Source organism: Ipomoea nil, unplaced genomic scaffold (assembly GCF_001879475.1).
Source record: "Ipomoea nil cultivar Tokyo-kokei standard unplaced genomic scaffold, Asagao_1.1 scaffold1043, whole genome shotgun sequence".
NCBI classification, from domain to species: domain Eukaryota; kingdom Viridiplantae; phylum Streptophyta; class Magnoliopsida; order Solanales; family Convolvulaceae; genus Ipomoea; species Ipomoea nil.
In genome coordinates, this window is record NW_017617471.1 from 11960405 (window position 1) to 11981390 (window position 20986).

The 20986-nt window shown below is 31.0% G+C and overlaps 2 protein-coding genes across 2 annotated transcripts; both read left to right on the plus strand.

Annotated features, from left to right (window-relative positions):
- Positions 1–566: 566 nt before the first annotated feature.
- LOC109181270 lies at positions 567–19655 on the plus strand (the record flags this gene model as incomplete). Its single annotated transcript, XM_019331022.1, has 5 exons — positions 567–650; positions 17316–17605; positions 18804–18859; positions 18966–19196; positions 19397–19655. Coding segments are annotated over exons 1-5 (843 nt in total), but the record flags the coding sequence as incomplete, so codon positions are not given.
- Positions 2775–5668, plus strand: LOC109181573. Its single transcript, XM_019331406.1, has 3 exons — positions 2775–3005; positions 3094–3184; positions 5217–5668. The coding sequence occupies exons 1-3, from the start codon at positions 2924–2926 to the stop codon at positions 5332–5334; spliced, it is 291 nt and encodes a 96-aa protein (XP_019186951.1). The 5' UTR covers positions 2775–2923; the 3' UTR covers positions 5335–5668.
- Positions 19656–20986: the final 1331 nt, after the last annotated feature.

Consider the following 20986-nt stretch of genomic DNA (forward strand, 5'->3'; position numbering starts at 1 on the left):
TAATAATAATAATAATAATAATAATAATAATAATAATAATAATAATAATAATATTATTATTATTATTATTATTATTATTATTATTAATTTGTCTCCCTCGTATCGTCTTGATGAACCCGTTCCATCATGGTGTCATTGGTGCCCGTCTTCATCAGCTTTCGCGACTTCGTCTTTCTCTCTCTCTCTCTCTTTCACTTTCGGCGGCTGTGGTTGTAGATGGTGAAGTGACGGTGTTGTTGATGTTGAAATGTTGAGGATGAAGTTGATAAGGATGAAGGATGAAACTGATAAGGGAATAATTAGTCAGGTTTTTAGGTTATTTGTGTTCCTTTTTTTATTTTGTGGGCTTATTATTAAGTTTAGTTTATATGGTGTTTGGGCTATGGGTCATGGGGTTAGTTTCATATTTTGGTATGAGTTGAGTCATTGCTTGTTCAATGTGAGTAAACAGGGGTGTTGCAGTGATGAGCAGCACGGGTGCCAGGAGGGATGCAGACCTGACATATGTCGCGGCAGTTATGGAAGGCCGATGGCTGAAGAAGAATTGTTCAGGATGAACCAAGAAGAAGAATGGTTCGAGATGAACCAATTTGTGTAATGCACCAGGAAAACAGGAAAACACTGGTGTTGGGCAACGCTAATAATGGTTTGTGGTGCAAGAAGCAGGAACATTGTGTTGTTAGGCAGTGTTAATAACGGTGTGGGGTGTGAGTGGCAGGTGCGCTGTGGTGTTTGGCCTGGTTTTGGCTTCGTGGAAGCTTTGTTGGTGCGACAAGTTGAGCTGTGTACTGATTTGACACAACGTGATTTGAAGATTGTTCAAGTGGTTTGAGACCTAGGTGTTGGTCTCGAAGGTTATGACTCTAGATGTGAAGTCCTATGACTCATGTTATATTTGTAACAAGCTGTGCATGATTGATATATATGCTCCAGCTTGAGGGGAGTGTTAGAAGTGAATAAGATAGGGTTGTGAATGGCCATGACATATGAAAAGTGAATACGATAGGGATGTGAAGGGCCATGACATATGAAGAGTCATGGGATGTGAAGGGTCTTCTATCGTGTGTTTAGCATGTATATATATGGCAGTGTGTTTGTGTAGTTAGAGATAATAGTATGAAATAATAGAGAGTACTATTTCTTAACATTGTCCAAATATAATGCATAAAAATTTAACAAAGAAAGAATACAATTCAAAAGTTAATTTAAAAGTGTCATTTTTCGTTCATATTTAAATACAAAATTATTCACCAAAATTTCGATGTCAATTCATTTAAAGTTTTATTTTCAATTACAATTAAGACTAATCTATGAATTTAAAATAAAAATAAAAATTATCAAGTACAAAAAATAATAGATTATATCTCAAATATTTTTTTAAAAAATTAAGTCCCCACAAATTGGAGGCCCTGTGGGGTCGCACGGTCCAGACAGGGTCATGATTGACCTTGCAGTCAAATACCAATGCATGAACATTTTTATATAATTTTACATCAATATAATTTAAAGTACTTATTTAAAAATAATTCTATCTCGTTTGCGCAATGCACATGAAAATTTAGTTAGAAAAAAAAAAAAAAAGAAAAAGAGAATGGTTAGAGTCGAGGAAATTTCAATTTTGGTCATATGTCTATAGGGGTCTTGTTAATTTCAGTCCTTGATTTTTAAAAGTGTCAATTTAGTACCTTAACTATGCAATTTTTGTCAATTTTGGTCACTTCGGCCAAATTGCCGGTCAAATTTCGCCGAAAAATTTTAATTGTTAAAATAATGAGGGTATTTTGATCATTTCACGTCTCTTTTCTTCTTCCCAGGCGAGTCCATCCCTTCCTCTCCCATTTCCGGTGAATGCAATGAACTAAGATGATGGAGAAATGAAGCTTGATGGTATTAAAGATAGAGTTTAGAAGGAGAAAGAACGCCGGAAACGGGAGAAAAAGAGATAGACTCGCCGGAGAAGAAGAAAAGAGGCGTGAAACAACCAAAATATCCTTATTATTTTAACTATTAAAATTTTCCGGCAAAATTTAACCGGCAATTTGACCGGGTGACTGAAATTGACAAAAGAGTAAATACCCAAAATGGTCCCTCGACTATAACTAAATTCACAAAATGGTCCTCGACTTTCAATTTCAACCAATTAAGTCCTTAACTTTGCAATTTTGACATGATTTGATCCTCAATCTATTTGACCGTTTGTTGACCGTGATCAACGATCTCCAGAAGAACCTTCAGCTCTCGTCGGAGCACGTGGAGGCCTCTAGGATGATGTTGCACTGGTTCGGAAACACGCTGTCTTCTTTGCTCTGGTACGAACTCAACTACATTGAATCTAAATGGAAGATGAAGAAAGACGACCGGATTTGGTAGATTGCTTTCGACAGTGGATTCAAATGTAACAGTGCGGTCCGAAAATGCAACCGGAACTTTAAAAAACCGATGATGGACCAAGAAATTACATATATATCCTCAAAAATCACAGTCAACAAATGGTCAAATAAATGGAGGATTAAATCGTGTCAAAATTACAAAGTTAAGGACTTAATTGGTTGAAATTGAAAATCGAGAATTAATTTGTGAATTTAGCTATAGTCGAGGGATCATTTTGGATATTTACTCTCGACAAAATTACATAGTTAGGCGTAGATAACAGAGGCAGCAATTTCCTGAGGGTGGTGGGGAGCGTTATTTCTTTTAATTTTTTTTTTTTTAATGTTTTAATGCTTAAAAGGTGCGCGCCCACCGTTTTTGTGTTTTCAGAATCAAAATCGGCCTTCTCCTCTTGTTTTTCGGTTTTTCCACAATATAAAGAAGGATCCCTTCTTCCTCTCCGGTCAACATTTCATTCCTCCTCGTTTTCCTTACGCATTCTCTTCGTCCTCAACCCCCTAGCTACCCACCTTTCTCATCTCTTCAACCAAAGATGCCTGAATCTAACTCTACCCCCAAGTCCACCTTCGATTCCGTTAAAGAATGGGTCTCTGATCATAAGCTTCGCACCGTTGGTATGCCTTCTTCATTCTTCCTCTAATCTCAAACGGGCTTCTTTTATTCTACTCTATTTGTTAATAATTTGTTGAATTTCGTTTGAAGGGTGTTTGTGGCTCAGCGGTATTACGGGATCTATTGCGTACAATTGGTCTAAGCCCAACATGAAAACCAGTGTCAGAATCATTCACGCTAGGTATACTATTGTTTATTTTATTTTATTTTTTCAAATCGCAGTGGAAATATATTCTCCCTCTGATGATGGATTGTTTGTAAGTTATTTCCTTTGGTTTCAGTATTTTTTTTTTTTTTTTTAATTTGTTGAATTGTTTCATAAATATGTGTTCCAATATGTATATTTGGTGAACATAAAATTTGGGAGATTTAATTTTGGTGATCTTAATCATCTATTTCAAGATGGAGGTGGCAGTTTGGTGGGGGATTGGTTAAAGAAAGGAATGGCTTCCAAATGTTTTCACACCCAACATAACAAATCCTTTTTTTGGTTAAACCCTTTTTCCTAATTTCAACAGACACAACAAATGGCTCCTTAGTTTTCCCTCTCAATATTATGTGTCTGCTGTGGTGTTTGTCTTGTATAACTTGTTTCTTTTTGCCGATATGAGTCATAGTATGTTTTAATGGATTTTTGGTTTCTATCTGATACTCTAATGACTTTCTGAGGTGATTTTTTTTTGAATGTAGTTAAACTTCCATCTTGTAGTATCCATCCTAGCAGGATTGCATCTAGTCTTGCTTAAAAATGACCAACTCTATGCATACTAAGGGTCCATTTGGAAAGCAGGAAAATGACTTCTGGAAAATGTTTTCCGGAAAATGACTCGTTTTCTGGAAAACATTTTCTTTTCCCGTGTTTGGTTGTATTTTGAAAAATATATGAATGGATGGAGACTGAGGAGTCGAAGGCAACCATGATTTGAGTGTTGGTGGAAAATGACTTACGTCAAAATTTGGCAAGTCATTTTCTGCAAAAATGCCTACATTTTCCCTAGTCAATGGAAAATGTTTTCCGTTGACTGGATTTTCCTACTGCATCCAAACACTGAAAACTTGGAAAACATTTTCCAAAAGTCATTTTCCGGGTTTCCAAACGGACCCTAAGGGTGTTAACCAACAATGGTGCTCTGTTTAAGCTTTGATTTTCTCTGGGCAAAAGTCACAAAACACAATATCATACCACACACTTTGCATGCTTGCCACTAAAACTATAAAACAAGGAGCGCATATGGCATTATCTTAAGAAAGTTTACCACTGTAGATTTTGATGATGTGATCTTCTCTGGACAAAACACAAGATCACTCCTTAGTTTTCCTCTCAATATTAAGTGTCTGCTCTGATGTTTGTCTCTTGTATAACTTGTTTCTTTTTGATGATATTAATCATAGTATGTTTTAATGGATTTTTGGTTTCTATCCGATACTCTAATGACTTTCTGAGGTGAAGTTATTCTATGACAGTATCTTAAGAAAGTTTATGGCTGTAGATTTTGATTGTTGAATGTCTAATTCTTGTTGTTTGATAATTAGTTTAGGACACATTATATTTGTAAAACTAGTTGTATACCCTTGAATTTAAACATCTACACCTACAATATTACAATATTTTAGTGCTATTGTTGACATAAACGAGTAATTAATTTGTTAATGGACCTGCTACGTGTGCTTGTTGTTTAGTCTTAACTCTTAACAAGCATGGGGTGGCTTGTGCTGCTTATCCTAAAGATATTGACTAGGAAGAGTTAGAGGGATGAGGAGAATGAACATGAGAGGGCATGGTAACCTGTAGGGTGTGGTTGAGTGGAAGGGACTCACCAAAGGTCAAGGGTTCTATCATTGGCTTTGGGAATGGAGCAGCCTTAAATCTCCAAGCTAGTTGTCCCATCCAAAAGAGGTGCCTACAATTCAGCGAGGGGATTAGTCACTGTGTCTGACGGTGGAAACCTTGGGTATACCCAAAAAAAAAAAAAAGGAGAGGGCATGGTTGACAAAATAAGGAGAGTAATCTGTGGTGGTGACAGTAAGGTGCCGCTAGTGCCTAGTGGGATAAGGGTAGGTTTTGGTCTTTTGGGTAGAGACTATTGGAGGGGATTTGTAGAAACAAGGGACAAATTCTTCGTTTAACCTACAGAGCTTTATCTTCTTGTCTGTCTATACCATCTCATGCTTTTTCAATACGCGTATTAAACGCCTTGTTTATTTAATTTCAGGTTGCATGCACAGGCTTTTACCCTTGCTGCTTTAGCTGGAGCAGCTGTGGTGGAGTACTATGACCACAAGACGGAGAAAACTGACCGCTATGCCAAGTTTCTGGGCGTAGATAAGTGAACATACAGTTTTTCTCATGTGTACCGCCTTTCTGAACCAGTCAGGGAGCTCATATATTACCCAGTTATGAACTCTTAGAAGCCTAATCCTTTTGTAGCTTTTGAGTTGAATCAGTTCCTGATCTCATTTCTTTAAAAGCATTTAATCACTGTATTTTTTATTTTTTATTTTTTATTTTTGCATGTTAGTGTACACGATTAGTGCAACAGGTTTACAATGTTGACAAATTGGAATAAAACACTTCTCTCTTCAAATTATCCGTGTAGATTTCATGAAGTGATGATACAGCCAGTTTCAAACTCTTTCATTTAGGGTTGTTTGGTGACTAGCTAATCATATACATTGCCGCCATGAAATATGAATCTTGTTGGAGTTTCCTTGTCTTTTATGCATTGCCGCCATTAAATATAATCTTGGTGCAGTTTCCTTGTCTTTTATTTAAAATTAAATATAATAATCTTGTTTAATGGCGGCAATGCATATAATTATGTAGTGTGACTGTGTGAGCCTGTGAGGTGATGAATGCATATAATTTTGTTTAATGCCTATGTGGGAGGTGATGAGTTCGAGCTTCGGTGAAGGCGTAGTAGCTTGTATATTTAGATATCCCCTTCCCTTGTAATAAAAAAAATTAAAGGAGAAATTTCCCGAACTTAAAAATAAAATTATATTTTATAGGAAATGAAACATTTAGTTACATAGTTTTGATTTTAGTATAAACTAGTATTTGCACCCGTGCGATGCACGGAATGGATTTGTTGTAATATATTAAGAATATATGAATCGATATATAATTATTTAAATTAGAACATCAAATATTATATAAGAATTATATAATGCAATTAAAGATATGATTTGAATCGTTTATATATTTTGATGTTATTATTGCTTAAATTTGTGCAAATAATTGCTCAAATTAATAGCTAATGTCTAGATGTACGGATGCGGCCCTATAATTTTGAAGATTTTATTTGTCATTGTTTAGTATTTTCATACATTAGGCAAATGTGCTCGTTCTCTAACAACTCAGTTATAGAAATGAATTGCGTGTTATCCTTATTCATTTGTATGGAATATATATTCTTTTGTCTAGATATATAACAATTTTTTCATTTAAAAAAAATTAATATCACCGATTATATTTACACATTATTGAAACCGCTTTGTAGACAATATTGGTAGTGACAACACAATATTGTTCATCTTCGTCTAGAGCTAACATCTTCTCCATCAGGAAGGGTTACTTGGGTGAAAATATATAATGGTAGAATATCACTCAATTAGTTATCCTTTTATATTTTCAGTCAATTCGTAATATCAGATTCATTTTCAGCCAATTATTCTTTTTTATTTTCAGTCAATTAGAATATCAAATGCAGTGATATTTTTACCTAACTTTCGTTCCATTTTTAATTTAAGATGTAGATATTATTATTGAAATATTTCCGTTCTATTTTTAATTTACCTTTACTATTGTTTAAAATATGCATTTACTATTGATAATGTAGAATATTATTATTGGAATATTTTCCTCCAATTTTTAATTTCCATTCTATTTTTAATTAAAATGCAATGATCTTACCATTTTTTTAGTCAATTACAGATCATTTTTTATTTGCAGTCAATTATTAATATTCATTTCCTTTTATATTTTCAGTCAATTAGTAATATTAGATTCATTTTCAGTCAATTATTCTTTTTTATTTCCAATCAATTAGTCAATTAGAATATAGATGCAATGATATTTTTACCTAATTTTCGTTCCATTTTAATTTGATGATGTAGAATATTATTAATGAAATATTTTCGTTCCATTTTTAATTTATCTTTACTATTTTTTAAAATATGTCTTTACTATTTGATGATGTAAAATATTATTATTGAAATATTTCCTTTTCATTTTTAATTTTTCTTTATTTCTAACCAAAAAAAAAAAAAAAAAAAAAAAAAAAAAAGGAGAAGAAGAGACTTTGGACTTCTCAATACTTGCCCACATTGATTTTTTTATTTTTTATTTTGGTAAACCCAGCCGTCAATCACAGTGACTAATCCCCTTGCTAAATTGTAAGCACCTCTTTTAAGTGGGACAACTGGTTTAGAGATTTAAGGCTGCTCCATTCCCAAATCCAAGGATCAAACCCTTGACCTTTGGTTAAGGATAGATGAGTCCCTTACACTCAACTACACCCTTCCAGTTACTTGCCTACATTGATGGGCAAGCAATTATGTTTGTAAGGGGAGCATTGCTCCTCTTTCCAAACATTTTCAATGTGAGATCAAAATGATCCCACATCATTTACAAAGGGAGCCCGTGACTCCCTTTTGTCTTCTTCTAATTTTTTTTAAAATTTTAATTTTATTTTGTATATCCTTTTGTTTGGATGATTATTATTATTATTATTATTATTATTATTATTATTATTATTATTATTATTATTATTATTATTATTATTATTATTATTATTATTATTATTATTATTATTATTATTATTATTATTATTATTATTTGATTATTGACAAATTCGTCATTTTAACAATTTATCTTTAATCAAAACACCAAAAATATTATTTAATAACTAAGTAATTTGCTCCAAACTGCTAAAAACTAAAACAACACATACATTTTGGGTTAATCTTTCCTAACCCCCAATAATAAATAATAAATAATAAATAAATAAAATTAAAATAAGAAGACAAAACTAATGTTTCTTAACTAAGAAACTTTTAACTTCTCAATATTCGCCACATCGATGAGCAAACAATTATGTTTGTACCTCTTAATATAGAGGAGCTCAAGAGCTCATCTTTTCAAACATTTTCAATTTAGGATGAAAATAAACTCACATCATTTACAAAGGGAGCCTGTGGCTCCCCTTTGTTTGTTTGTTTTTTTTTTTTTTTTTGTTAATTTTAATTTTATTTTGTATATAGTTTTGTTTGGATTATTATTATTATTATTATTATTATTATTATTATTATTATTATTGTTATTGTTATTGTTATTGTTCTTATTGTTGTTGTTGTAATTTGATTATTTGGCAAATTCACAAAAATTTTAAGAAATTCGTTTGTTTAATATTTTAAATTTAATCAAAAAATCAAAATATTATTTAATAACTTAGCAATTTGCTTCAAATTGCTAAAAACTAAAACAACACGTACATTTTGGGTTAATCTTTTCAAACCCCCACTACTAATAAATAAATAAATAAATAATAATAAATAATAAATAATAAATTAATCAATAAATTAATAAAAACTAAAATAAGAAGACAACGCTAAAACTTCTTAAATAAGAACCTTTTGACTTGTCAATACTTGCCGACATTGATGTGCAAGTAATTATGTTTGTAAGAGGAGTTTTGCTCCTCTTATATAGATGAGCTTTCTCTTTTCAAACATTTTCAAAGTGTGATCAAAATGATCCCACTCATTTGCAAAAGGAGTCCGTGACTCCTTTTTTTTTTTTTTTTTTTTTTTGTTTAAATTTTAATTTTATTTTGTATATAGTTTTGTTATTGTAATTTGATTATTTGAAGAATTATTCAAAATTTTAAAAAATTCGATTGTTTAACATTTTATATTTAATCAAAACATAAAAAATATTATTTAATAATTTAGCAATTTGCTCTAAAGTGCTAAAAACTAAAACAACAAATATACATTTTGGGTTAATCTTAGTCAAACCCCCTAATAAATTAAAAAAAAAAAAACTAAAATAAGAAGCCATTAAAATAAGGTTTCTTAAATAAGAGCATTTTGAAACGTTGGGCTTCAATAGGTTGAGAAAGTCTATATGAACAGATACTACATGTAACACGGTGAATCGAATAGTTATGATGTGGAACCGTGTCCACTTTGCAAGGTGGACACAGTTCTATGTTCATAATTACTGAACTATATGTTCATAATTATAAAGCTAAATATTCAGAATCTTTGAACTTCATATTCATAATTATTGAACTCTATATTCACAACTACAAAACTCTATGTTCATAATTACTAAACTATATGTTCATAATTATAAAGCTATATATTCATAATTTCTAAACTTCATATTCACAATTATTGAATCTCTATATTCATAATTACATAACTATATGTTCATAATTATGTTCACAACATTATGTTCATAATTTTAGAACTATATATTCATAATTATGATCAATTTTAGAACCGTGTCTACCTTGCTAGGTGGACATAATTCCACAGCATAATTTGACGTGTCAATAGTACTCAAAAAATAAAATATTTGCCTTTGGACTTCTCAATACTTGTCCACATTAATGGACAAACAAATTATATTTGTAAGAAGAGCATTGCTCCTCTTATATAAAGGAGCTCAAGAGCTCCTTTTCCAAATATTTTCAATGTGAGATCAAAATGATCCAACATCATTTACAAAGGGGAGCTCGTGGCTCCTTTTTGTCTTTTTTTTTTCTTTTTTTTTTAATTTTAATTTTATTTTGTATATCGTTTTGTTTGGATGATGATGATGATGACTATTATTATTATTATTATTATTATTATTATTATTATTATTATTATTATTATTATTATTATTATTATTATTATTATTATTATTATTATTATTATTATTGTTGTTGTTGTTGTTGTAATAAATGTTTGTATATCGTTTTGTTTGGATATATATATTCATAATTTTTGAATTTCATATTCACAATTATTGAATCTCTATATTCATAATTACATAACTATATGTTTATAATTATGTTCACAACACTATGTTTATAATTATAGAACTATATATTCATAATTATGAACAATTTTTGAACAGTGTCTACTTTGCAAGGTGGACACGGTGCCACAGCATAATTTGTCGGGTCAATAGTACCAAAAAAAAAAGTCTTTGGACTTCTCAACACTTGCTCACATTGATGGGCAAGCAATTATATGTTTGTAAGAGGAGCAATGATCCTCTTATATAGAGGAGCTCAAGAGCTCCTCTTTCCAAACATTTTCAATGTGGGATCAGAATTATCCCACATCATTTATAAAGGGGAGCCATCTTTGTCTTTGGTTTCTAATTTATTAAGTAATAGACTAATTATTATTAATAATAATCTATATCTATATCTATATCTATATCTGTATATATACTTCTATACTATCTTTTTTTTTGAAAGGTTCTATACTATATATACTATAATTAAAAACAAAATTATATTTATTTGATTTCCTACCCAAACAAATGAAACAATAATAAATAATAAAGGTAAATTAAAAATGGAATGGACATGTAATGACCTCTCCTATGTGGGAGGTTATGAGATTCAGACTCAGTGGAGGCGTTGTTGACTTTTTGTGCTTTTCATTAGGTTGAGAAAGTATGTTTGAACAGATACTACAATGTAGAGTCAGTAGCATTCAAAAAAAAAAACATATGGAATGGACGTAAAACAAAAAGAAATGAATATTAATAATTGACTGAAAATTTAAAATAGAAAACGAAACAGAAATTAAAATTAAAAATAGAAAAGGAAACATAAATTAAGAAATTAATATTAATAATTGATTGAAAAAAAAAAAGATCCATAATTGACTAAAATGGAAAAGGAAATGGTCAGATCATTGCATTTTGATATTATATAGTATAATACATCAAATCACAATTATGTCATAAATCTTTCACAATTTTAAACAATGGAATGAATATTAAAAATGGAACGGAAATATTTTAATAATAATATTCTACATCATCAAGTAAAGGTAAATTGAAAATGAAAAGGAAATAATTCAATAATAATATTCTACATCATCAATAGTAAATGCATATTTTAAGTAATAGTAAAGGTAAATTAAAAATACCAAGGACCTTGTGGTCCATTGGTATCAGGTTGCTCCTCTATCTGGGAGTTGTAGGTGTAAATTGTATATGTGGGTATCCCCTTCAGAAATATTTCTATAATAATATTCTAGATCATCAATTAAAAATGGAATGAAGATCGGGTAAAAATATCACTGCGTCTAATATTCTAATGGACTAATTCACTGAAAATAAAAAAGAATAATTGATTGAAAAAGAATAGTTGAATGCAAATAAAAAAATGATTCATAATTGACTAATATGAAAAAATAAATGCTTAGATCATTGCATTTTAATTAAAAATGGAATGGAAACTAAAATTGTACAAAAATATTTCAATAATAATACTATACATCATAAATAGTAAATGTATATTTTAAACAATAGTAAAAGTAAATTAAAAATGGAACGGAAATCTATATTCTATATTCTATTCTATATATAATTAAAAGTAAAATCCTGCTAGCCAAATTACCCCCAAAATATAGGGGCATTTTTATAATACCATCCATTATTTATATATAGATATTATATACAATTAATAATATTTAATATATATATGGGCAGAAAAATATTATTATACTAGGAAATTAGGAATTTATGCATAGTGCATATATAAATTACACAGAATTTATAAAACTAATCAAATGTTGATGTTAATAATAATAATAATAATAAGAATTTTAAAGTCAGAATTATAAATTTGGTATTAGGGTAATATATATATATATATATATATATATATATATATATATATATATATATATATATATATATATAATCATCCTATTTCATTTTTCCAGTCCAAACTTTTGTAGTAAAGCTTATTTGGTATGTAAATGTCAAATGGAAATTAAATAAAATATATTAATTGGTAATATTGCATAATTAGTACTATTATGTATGGTATTATATTCTATAATATAATTGATAATATTATTGTTGAAGTATAATAAAAACCCTATGTAATAATGTAATAATAATAAAATTAAATTACAATTAAAATTAAAATAATAACAATAACAATAATAACAACAACTAATCAATAATAATAATAATAACAATAATAATAATAATCCAAACAAAACGATATATAAAATAAAATTAAAATTAAAAAATAAGAAGAAGACAAAAGTGAGCCACTGGCTCCTTTGTAAATAATGTGGTATCATTTTGATCTCACATTAAAATTGTCTGGAAAGATGAGCTTTTGAGCTCCTCTATATAAATTGCTCCTCTTACAAACATAATTATTTGGCCATCAATGTGGGCAAGTATTGGTAAGTCCAAAGTCTTTTTTTTTTTTTTTTTTTTTTTTTTTTTTTAAGAAGTAAAGGAAAATTAAAAATGGAAAGAAAATATTTCAATTATAATATTTTACATCATCAAATAGTAAAGGCATATTTTCAAAAATAGTAAAGGTAAATTAAAAATGAAACGAAAATATTTCATTAATAATATTCTACATCATTAAATTAAAATGGAACGAAAATTAGGTAAAAATATAACTGCATCTATATTCTAATTAACTAATTTATTGAAAATTAAAAAGAATAATTGACTGAAAATGAATCTAATATTACTAATTGACTGAAAATATAAAAGAAAATGAATATTAATAATTGACTGCAAAAGGATCCATAATTGACTAAAAAAAAAAAAGAAATGGTCAGATCATTGCATGTTAATTAAAAATGGAATGGAAATTAGAAATTGGAGGAAAATATTTCAATACTAATATTCTACATTATCAATAGTAAATGCATATTTTAAATAATAACAGTGGCGGAGCCAAGATTTTTTGTCAGTGGGGGCAGAACATTACAAAAAAAAAAAAAGTTTTAAAAAAATGAAACACTTAAAGAAGTATAATTATAAATATTTTTGATATATAAGTAAAAAATAAAACATATCAAAACTTTATAAAAATATTTATAATAAAATATGAAACATAATTAATTTGATGAATTAATTAGAATAGAAAATAAATTATAAAGTACACATCTCATTTTATATATATGAAATTGTGTTGAAGTAATAGCCTAACAATTAATAATAAATAGTCATAAAATTTACTAGCACCACAGGATTCGAACCCTCGACCTAACAAAAGGCTAAACGCCCGCCCAGCCAACTGCACTAAACCAACACATGTTAACACTTCTGTGTTTCATTTACTAATACTTTAATTTGTTCTATATATACATATATACATACAAGGATAATATAGGGGTAGGGGTAGGGGTAGGGGTGGGGGTGGGGGGCAGCTGCCCCCATGCTGGCTCCGCCCCTGAATAATAGTAAAGGTAAATTAAAAATGGAACGGAAATATTTTAATAATAATATCTACATCATCAATTAAAAATGGAACGAAAATTAGGTAAAAAATAACACTGCATTTGATATTCTAATTCACTAATTGACTGAAAATAAAAAAGAATAATTGGCTGAAAATGAATATGATATTACTAATTGATTGAAAATATACAAGTATAACTAATTGAGTAATATTCTACCATTATATATTTTCACCAAAGTAATCCGTCCTGATAGATTGAAGGTGTTAGTTCTAGGCGAAGATGAACAAGATTGTGTTGCCACTACCATTGTCGTCTACAAAGAGGTTTAAATATAATCGGTGATATTAAGTTTTTTTTTTTAAATGAAAAAATTGCTATATATCTAGACAAAAAACACATATCTTCCATACAAATGAATAAGGATAACAATTCATTTATATAACTGAGTTGTTAGAGAACGAGCACATTTGACTAATTTATGAAAATATTAAACAATGATAAATAAAATCTTCAAAGTTATAGCACCGCATGCTTACATCTAGACATTAGCTATTAATTTGATCAAATATTTGCACAAATTCAAGCAATGATAACATCAAAATTGCACTATATAATATTTGATGTTCTAATTTAAATAATTATATATTAATTTATATATTCTTAATATATTACAACAAATCTATTCCGTGCATCGCACGGGTGCAAATACTAGTTAAGATAAAAGGAAGCAAAAAAGTAACATGATGAACGATAGAATGAGTTCCCGCCAGTCACGCGGGTCTCGTCCTCCTCCAAAACGACGGTTTCCCTTCAATCTTCCTTAAATTTCACATTACATTTAATACTGAAATTTTGTAAACCCCCCGCCGAATCTTTTTCCGATTCCTTTCAATCCCTCATTCTCTTCTCAATCCGTCCCATTTCAGATCCGTAAGTTTTTTTTTTCTCCTTTCGTTCTCATATCGAACGCCTGTACGCATGACGTGAACAAACATTTTTTGAGGATAAATTAAGTCTTTTCTTTCCGCATTTGAATGTGCAATTATTTGTTCGTCATTATACTTTAATTTTTGTGTATTCCAAGTGTGGATTGGCGTTATACTGTTTGAAGATTGCCAGCCTGAAGCATTATCACTGTGGGATAATATTGCGTCTTTTTTAAGATTAGTTTTTTGAAGCACGATTCATTGGTATTGATTTTAGTTTTACTCTGTTTTCCAATCATTTGATGATTTACTTTAAGTGTTTTTTTTTTTTTTTTTTTTTTTTTTTTAGTGGTGATTGAATTTAGTGAAATGATGATGATGATGATGAGCCTATCCATATGCATTTGGAAAAAAAAAAAGGCTTTATGGATCTCTGTATGTATGTGTCAGTTTTTCATTACATTTCAGGTTGCTTTTTTCACTACTGTGTAATCACTGATATGAAACTAAAAGAATGTGGAAGAGTTGCATGGAACTATATCGCTTGATGGAAATAAAAAAAAAAATTATCATGAGCCACTTGCGGTTTAAAATTTCGAATCAAGTCCCTGGTTGTTTAAAACAACCACTCTCAAACTGGATTTTGTCATGTGTTGGATCAGTACTACACAATCTCTTACCAAAAAGAAAAATCAACATCTGTAAGAATTCTGGCTAAAAGACTTAAAATGCTTTTCACTACAGAATAGCTTTTGTGCTATGTGTGGATGGGTAGAAAGTGAGGGTCAACAAAATGGGAGAGAAGATAAGAGGAATGGGAAAACAGAAAAGAAAATTTGTACTTAGATGAGAAGAAAGGAAATGAGTGTGTTGGGGTGGGTGTGGGGTTGAGAGATATGTTTCCGTGTATAGTGCTTGTTGAGAAATGGAGTGCTAATTTGAACCTCATTTTCTTCACATGCTGGGCAAGAAAGATATCTGACAGGATGGAGGACAATCTCTCCTCAAACCTTTCCTTTTTTTTTTTTTTCCCTGATTGAATTGAATGACCTTTTAAATTTGGGATAAATCTTTTATGCTTTCCTTTTCTCAATTTTTTTTGTTGTTGACATTTTGCTTCAAGCTAAACTTACGTTTTCTTATCATCATTGCAGACTACTTCTAAAGTCCCAAATTTTGTTACCATTAACTATTTTGCCATTATAGTATTTATCTGAAAGTTATGCTACTTTGGAGTTTACATACTGATCATGGAAAAGTTAGATACCCCTGAGAGAAGTGCAGCCTTTGTTCAAGCCACTGTAATGGAAGGAGATGAACATGATGTTGATACTAAAACCCAGGAAAATAAAGTTTCTGATCAGATAAATTCGGTTAGTAGCATGAATACTGAAGTGCAACATGGAAATGCACTCAATGCCCCATTAGATGACAAGGAAATTGGAAATTCTTCACCAAGCTATCCAATGGAGAAGATTTTGGTTGATGGCCATGGTGGACAAGTAGGAGAGAACTCTTTAGGAGAAAAAAATTCAAATTTTCAATCTGTTGGGAAGAATGTTATTTCTGAGTTGCAAGAAGGGAACTCTGAGACTAAGGCACATTCACCATCAGAAAAGATGGAAGGAGAGAACTCTTTAGGAGAAAAAAATTCAAATTTTCAATCTGTTGGGAAGAATGTTATTTCTGAGTTGCAAGAAGGGAACTCTGAGACTAAGGCACATTCACCATCAGAAAAGATGGAAGGAGAGAACTCTTTAGGAGAAAAAAATTCAAATTTTCAATCTGTTGGGAAGAATGTTATTTCTGAGTTGCAAGAAGGGAACTCTGAGACTAAGGCACATTCACCATCAGAAAAGATGGAAGGAGAGAACTCTTTAGGAGAAAAAAATTCAAATTTTCAATCTGTTGGGAAGAATGTTATTTCTGAGTTGCAAGAAGGAAACTCTGAGAATAAGGCACATTCACCATCAGAAAAGATGGAAGGAGAGAACTCTTTAGGAGAAAAAAATTCAAATTTTCAATCTGTTGGGAAGAATGTTATTTCTGAGTTGCAAGAAGGGAACTCTGAGACTAAGGCACATTCACCATCAGAAAAGATGGAAGGAGAGGTCAGTGTTCATAGAGAAGAAGAAGTTCAATTGCCAAAAGAGAATAAACCATTGAACACGAGTGAAAAGATTTCTGGGCAGGCACTCGGTACAGATGAGTTAAATGGAAGAAGGGTTGTTGGAGAGGATGAGGATTCTGGAAATCCCAGGGAAACAAACAAGAGCCTCGAAGGCAATCTTTATGAGAAGGATAAGATAGTAGAGCCTGTCCCTAATGGAGCAGAGGCTCCCAAACCAGAAGTCAATAGGAGTTCATCAATTCATTCCCCTGGTCAAGACTTGGGGCAACAGGGATCTTTGCCTGAAAAGGCAGGATCTGTAAAGCATTTTTTAAAGCTGAAGAGTGCAATTGCAGTTGCTAGTGTTTTTCGTCGCCTTTCTGGGAAAAGCAATGATGGACAAGATGCTCTGGGTGCAGATGAGAATAGTAGGAATTGCAGCAGTTCTAAGGAGGTTAGACCTACTTCCATTGAAACTGAGCATCAAGATGTCTCTCAGAAAAATAGAGATCAATCTGGATGGAGTGCCCTTAGATTAATTGAGATATTTAATGATGATGACAATGCTGATGACAAAGTTGGAGAGAAAGAAAAGGCCATAGAAGAAGCACTCCAACCAGTAGCGATGAAAGGACAGATTTTGTTGTACACAAGGTTTGATTGCAACGACTGTAAGCAGTTAAGAAAGTTTCTATACAATAAAAGACTTCGATATATTGAAATCAATATTGATGTGTACCCAAGTAGAAAGCTGGAACTGGAGAAGATTGCTGGCTCCTCTGATGTTCCTAGAGTGTTCTTTAATGAAGTGCTTATAGGTGGATTGAGTGAAATAAGAAGCTTAGATGTGTCTGGGAATCTTGCTGAGAAGATTGAATATGTTGTTAGTGAGACACCATCCTCTAAAGCACCTTTACCCCCTCTTTCAGGTGAAGATGACTTGTCCAGTAGTGGTTCTATTGATGAGCTAGCACTTATTGTTAGAAAAATGAAAGACTCTATTCCTGTAAGTGACCGCTTTTACAAAATGCGGAGATTCACCAAGTGTTTTCTGGGATCAGAAGCAGTAGATTTCCTGTCAGAAGATCAATACTTGGAAAGGGAAGAGGTTAGTCCTACTTCATACCATATAATGGTAAACGTATGTAGTTATTTCTGAAGTAAAATCCATGTTTCTTAATTACTTTACATCCCTTTCTCTGGTGCCTTGGTTACATAATTAGAAGGAGCTATTGCCAGTTAGCTTGAGAATTACAGACTGGGTAGTCTATATTATAAAGCTTAGTTTGGAAACAAAAGCTTGTGGTGTCTGCTACATGATTTACTGATCTAATAATGTATTGAATTTTTCCTCATTTGTGTTTTTCGGGCAATTCACCAATAAAAGAATAGAGTGCTGTACAACTGTATAGTGGTGTTTACAATTGAATTGATATCTTTCTAGTTTGTCAGTAAGATGTAAGTTTTACTCAATGAGCATTGCTGATGCTATCTGGTTGGCTTTAATAAAATTCCTATAACAGTTACCCTTGTGCAATTTGCTTGTCCTCTTCTATTCAGACTATTTTTGTGGACACTCTGCAATAGAGCCACCTCATGACACCGAGCAACTGCGTCATAAAGGGTTTGGGAAAATAAGATATATGTAACTTTAACTTTATTCTCAGTGTGCTGCTTTCCACGGTCTGAATCTATGACCTATTGGTCAATGAGTGAGCACATGGCTGTTAGACTTGCATAATCTATTAAAATTTAATCCCATCTCCGATTTTCTTCTTTTGGAATAATTATCTCCAACTTGTTTGAGGTATTTAAAATATATCCGTTTTAATGTTTTTGTCTGCTAATGCTACATTTTACCTTGTTGTGATCATGGACATAATTTCTATGCTTGAATATGGTTGTCACTTTTGTCCCTACATCATACTTAAAAAATGATATTTTCTCAGAAACACTATTTTCTATTCTAATATCCTCTGCTGCATAGGTGCATTTGGTAATTCCGTTTTCAAGCTAACAAGTTATACTCTTTGAGGAAGTAAAGTTATTATTATCTTGGTAAAAAAAATAAATACCTGTGTTTGAAGAGGAGGGAGTGTACTGTGTAAAATATACTCTGTGAAACTTTATGCCTCTTGTTGTGGTAGGTGATTAAATCTCAATAACAATGACTAGTATGAATGGTTCAGCTTCACAAAGAAAAGCTATAGTATGGAGGAAATGGAAGAATGAATATTAGTTTAGTTTTCTTCTCATTCCAGTATGATTTGATAACCTTTCCTCTATTGTTATTGTGATCGGAGTAGGCTATTGAATTTGGTCGGAAACTGGCAAGCAACCTTTTCTTCCACCATGTACTTGAGTAAGTTTCTGAAAATTGTGTTTTCTCTTTAGACTTGTGCTTACACTTTCCACCTTCTGCCTAATTGTATGCTATGCTTTGTTTTTGGTGTTTGTTTATGCTACAGTGAGAATTTATTTGAAGATGGCAACCACCTGTACTGTTTCCTTGATGATGATCCTTTGGTATCTCAATGCCAGAACATTCCTAGGGGCATAATTGAAGTGAAGCCAAAACCCATAGTAGAAATTTCATCCAGACTTAGATTCTTATCTTATGCAATTTTTGAAGCTTACACGTCAGAAGATAGGAGGCATGTTGACTATAGAACCATCCATGGGAGTGAGGAATTTGCAAGGTCTGTTTATTGTTCTAAGTGTGTAATTGTTTTATGGTGTATGGGTAGATTCTTTCATTGCCTTTGAGACATTATTGAAGTAAGTCAAGGGCACCCCACTCAATCCCTGGGCAAAGAAATAAATTCGTGCACATATTTGTAGCCTGTATATGTATTCTTGGTACAAATGCTTCTTTATTTACTGAAAGAAACTTTTCCAGGTACTTGAGGATCGTAGAGGAGCTTCAGAGAGTAGATTTGTCTAATATGTCAAGAGAGGAAAAGCTTGCATTCTTTATTAATCTCTACAATATGATGACCATTCATGCAATACTAGTAATGGGGCATCCCTCTGGAGCACTGCAGAGAAGGAGATTGAGTGTGGATTTCAAATATGTAATTGGTGGGTGTACATATTCACTTTCAGAAATTCACAATGGTGTCTTGAGGGGCAACCAGAGGCCGCCTTACAATCTAGATATATATATATATATATATATATATATATATATATATATATATATATATATATATAAAAGTTGGATCGCATGAGGAGGGAATAAAAACAAATTTAGTGATATATACAGTGTTTGTTACATGTTTAGGTCTGAGGCCTACGCATTCATTACCAAACAAACATGTATAACACATGCAATGGATGAAAACAATATTTTACATTCCAAAATCATTAAGCATACCATATATATACAGTGTTTGTTACGTTTAGGTCTGAGGCCTACGCATTCATTACCAAACAAACATGTATAACACATGCAATGGATGAAAACAATATTTTACATTCCAAAATCATTAAGCATACCATATATATACAGTGTTTGTTACATGTTTACGTCTGAGGCCTACGCATTCATTACCAAACAAACTTGTATAACACATGCAATGGATGAAAACAATATTTTACATTCCAAAATCATTAAGCATACCATATATATACAGTGTTTGTTACATGTTTACGTCTGAGGCCTACGCATTCATTACCAAACAAACATGTATAACACATGCAATGGATGAAAACAATATTTTACATTCCAAAATCATTAAGCATACCATATATATACAGTGTTTGTTACGTTTAGGTCTGAGGCCTACGCATTCATTACCAAACAAACATGTATAACACATGCAATGGATGAAAACAATATTTTACATTCCAAAATCATTAAGCATACCATATATATAGACGCCCCATGTTTGAACTCCTTCATTCTTATTTTCATATTTGTGTTTGAAGAGATATTAAAAAATTAATTAAAAAAATCATCAAGACTAATGGCCCACTTCATTGAGTTGTTTGTCATAATTTTCCTCTTACATCCGCTCCTTTATAATGCAGTAGGTATGTTCTTTTCAAAAATTCTTGATTAATAAATTTAATTTGCATATGCGGTCTATATATATTCCATTATGTTATATGTATTAGAAAGAATTGGGATCATCATTTACATACAAAGTTTAATTTGATTGTAAGGTATATTAACTCATGTAGTAATTAAGACTTATATATATATATATATATATATATATATATATATATATATATATATATATATATATCAATTGAAAAATTATATTCTTCTGTTCATAGTAATTGTTCATAGATATATTTACTTAGGGTCGAGATGTCAATTAGTCCAACCATGTTAGTTTTGGGTCAACCTTGTTGGATTATCGCAATTATCTTGTTGATTTTATTTTTATTTTTTTGTTTGAAGAAACTCTCTTGTATATATTACTTGCGAAACAAATAATAACATTAAGTAACTTGAGCTATTGGGCTAGTCCAATAAATT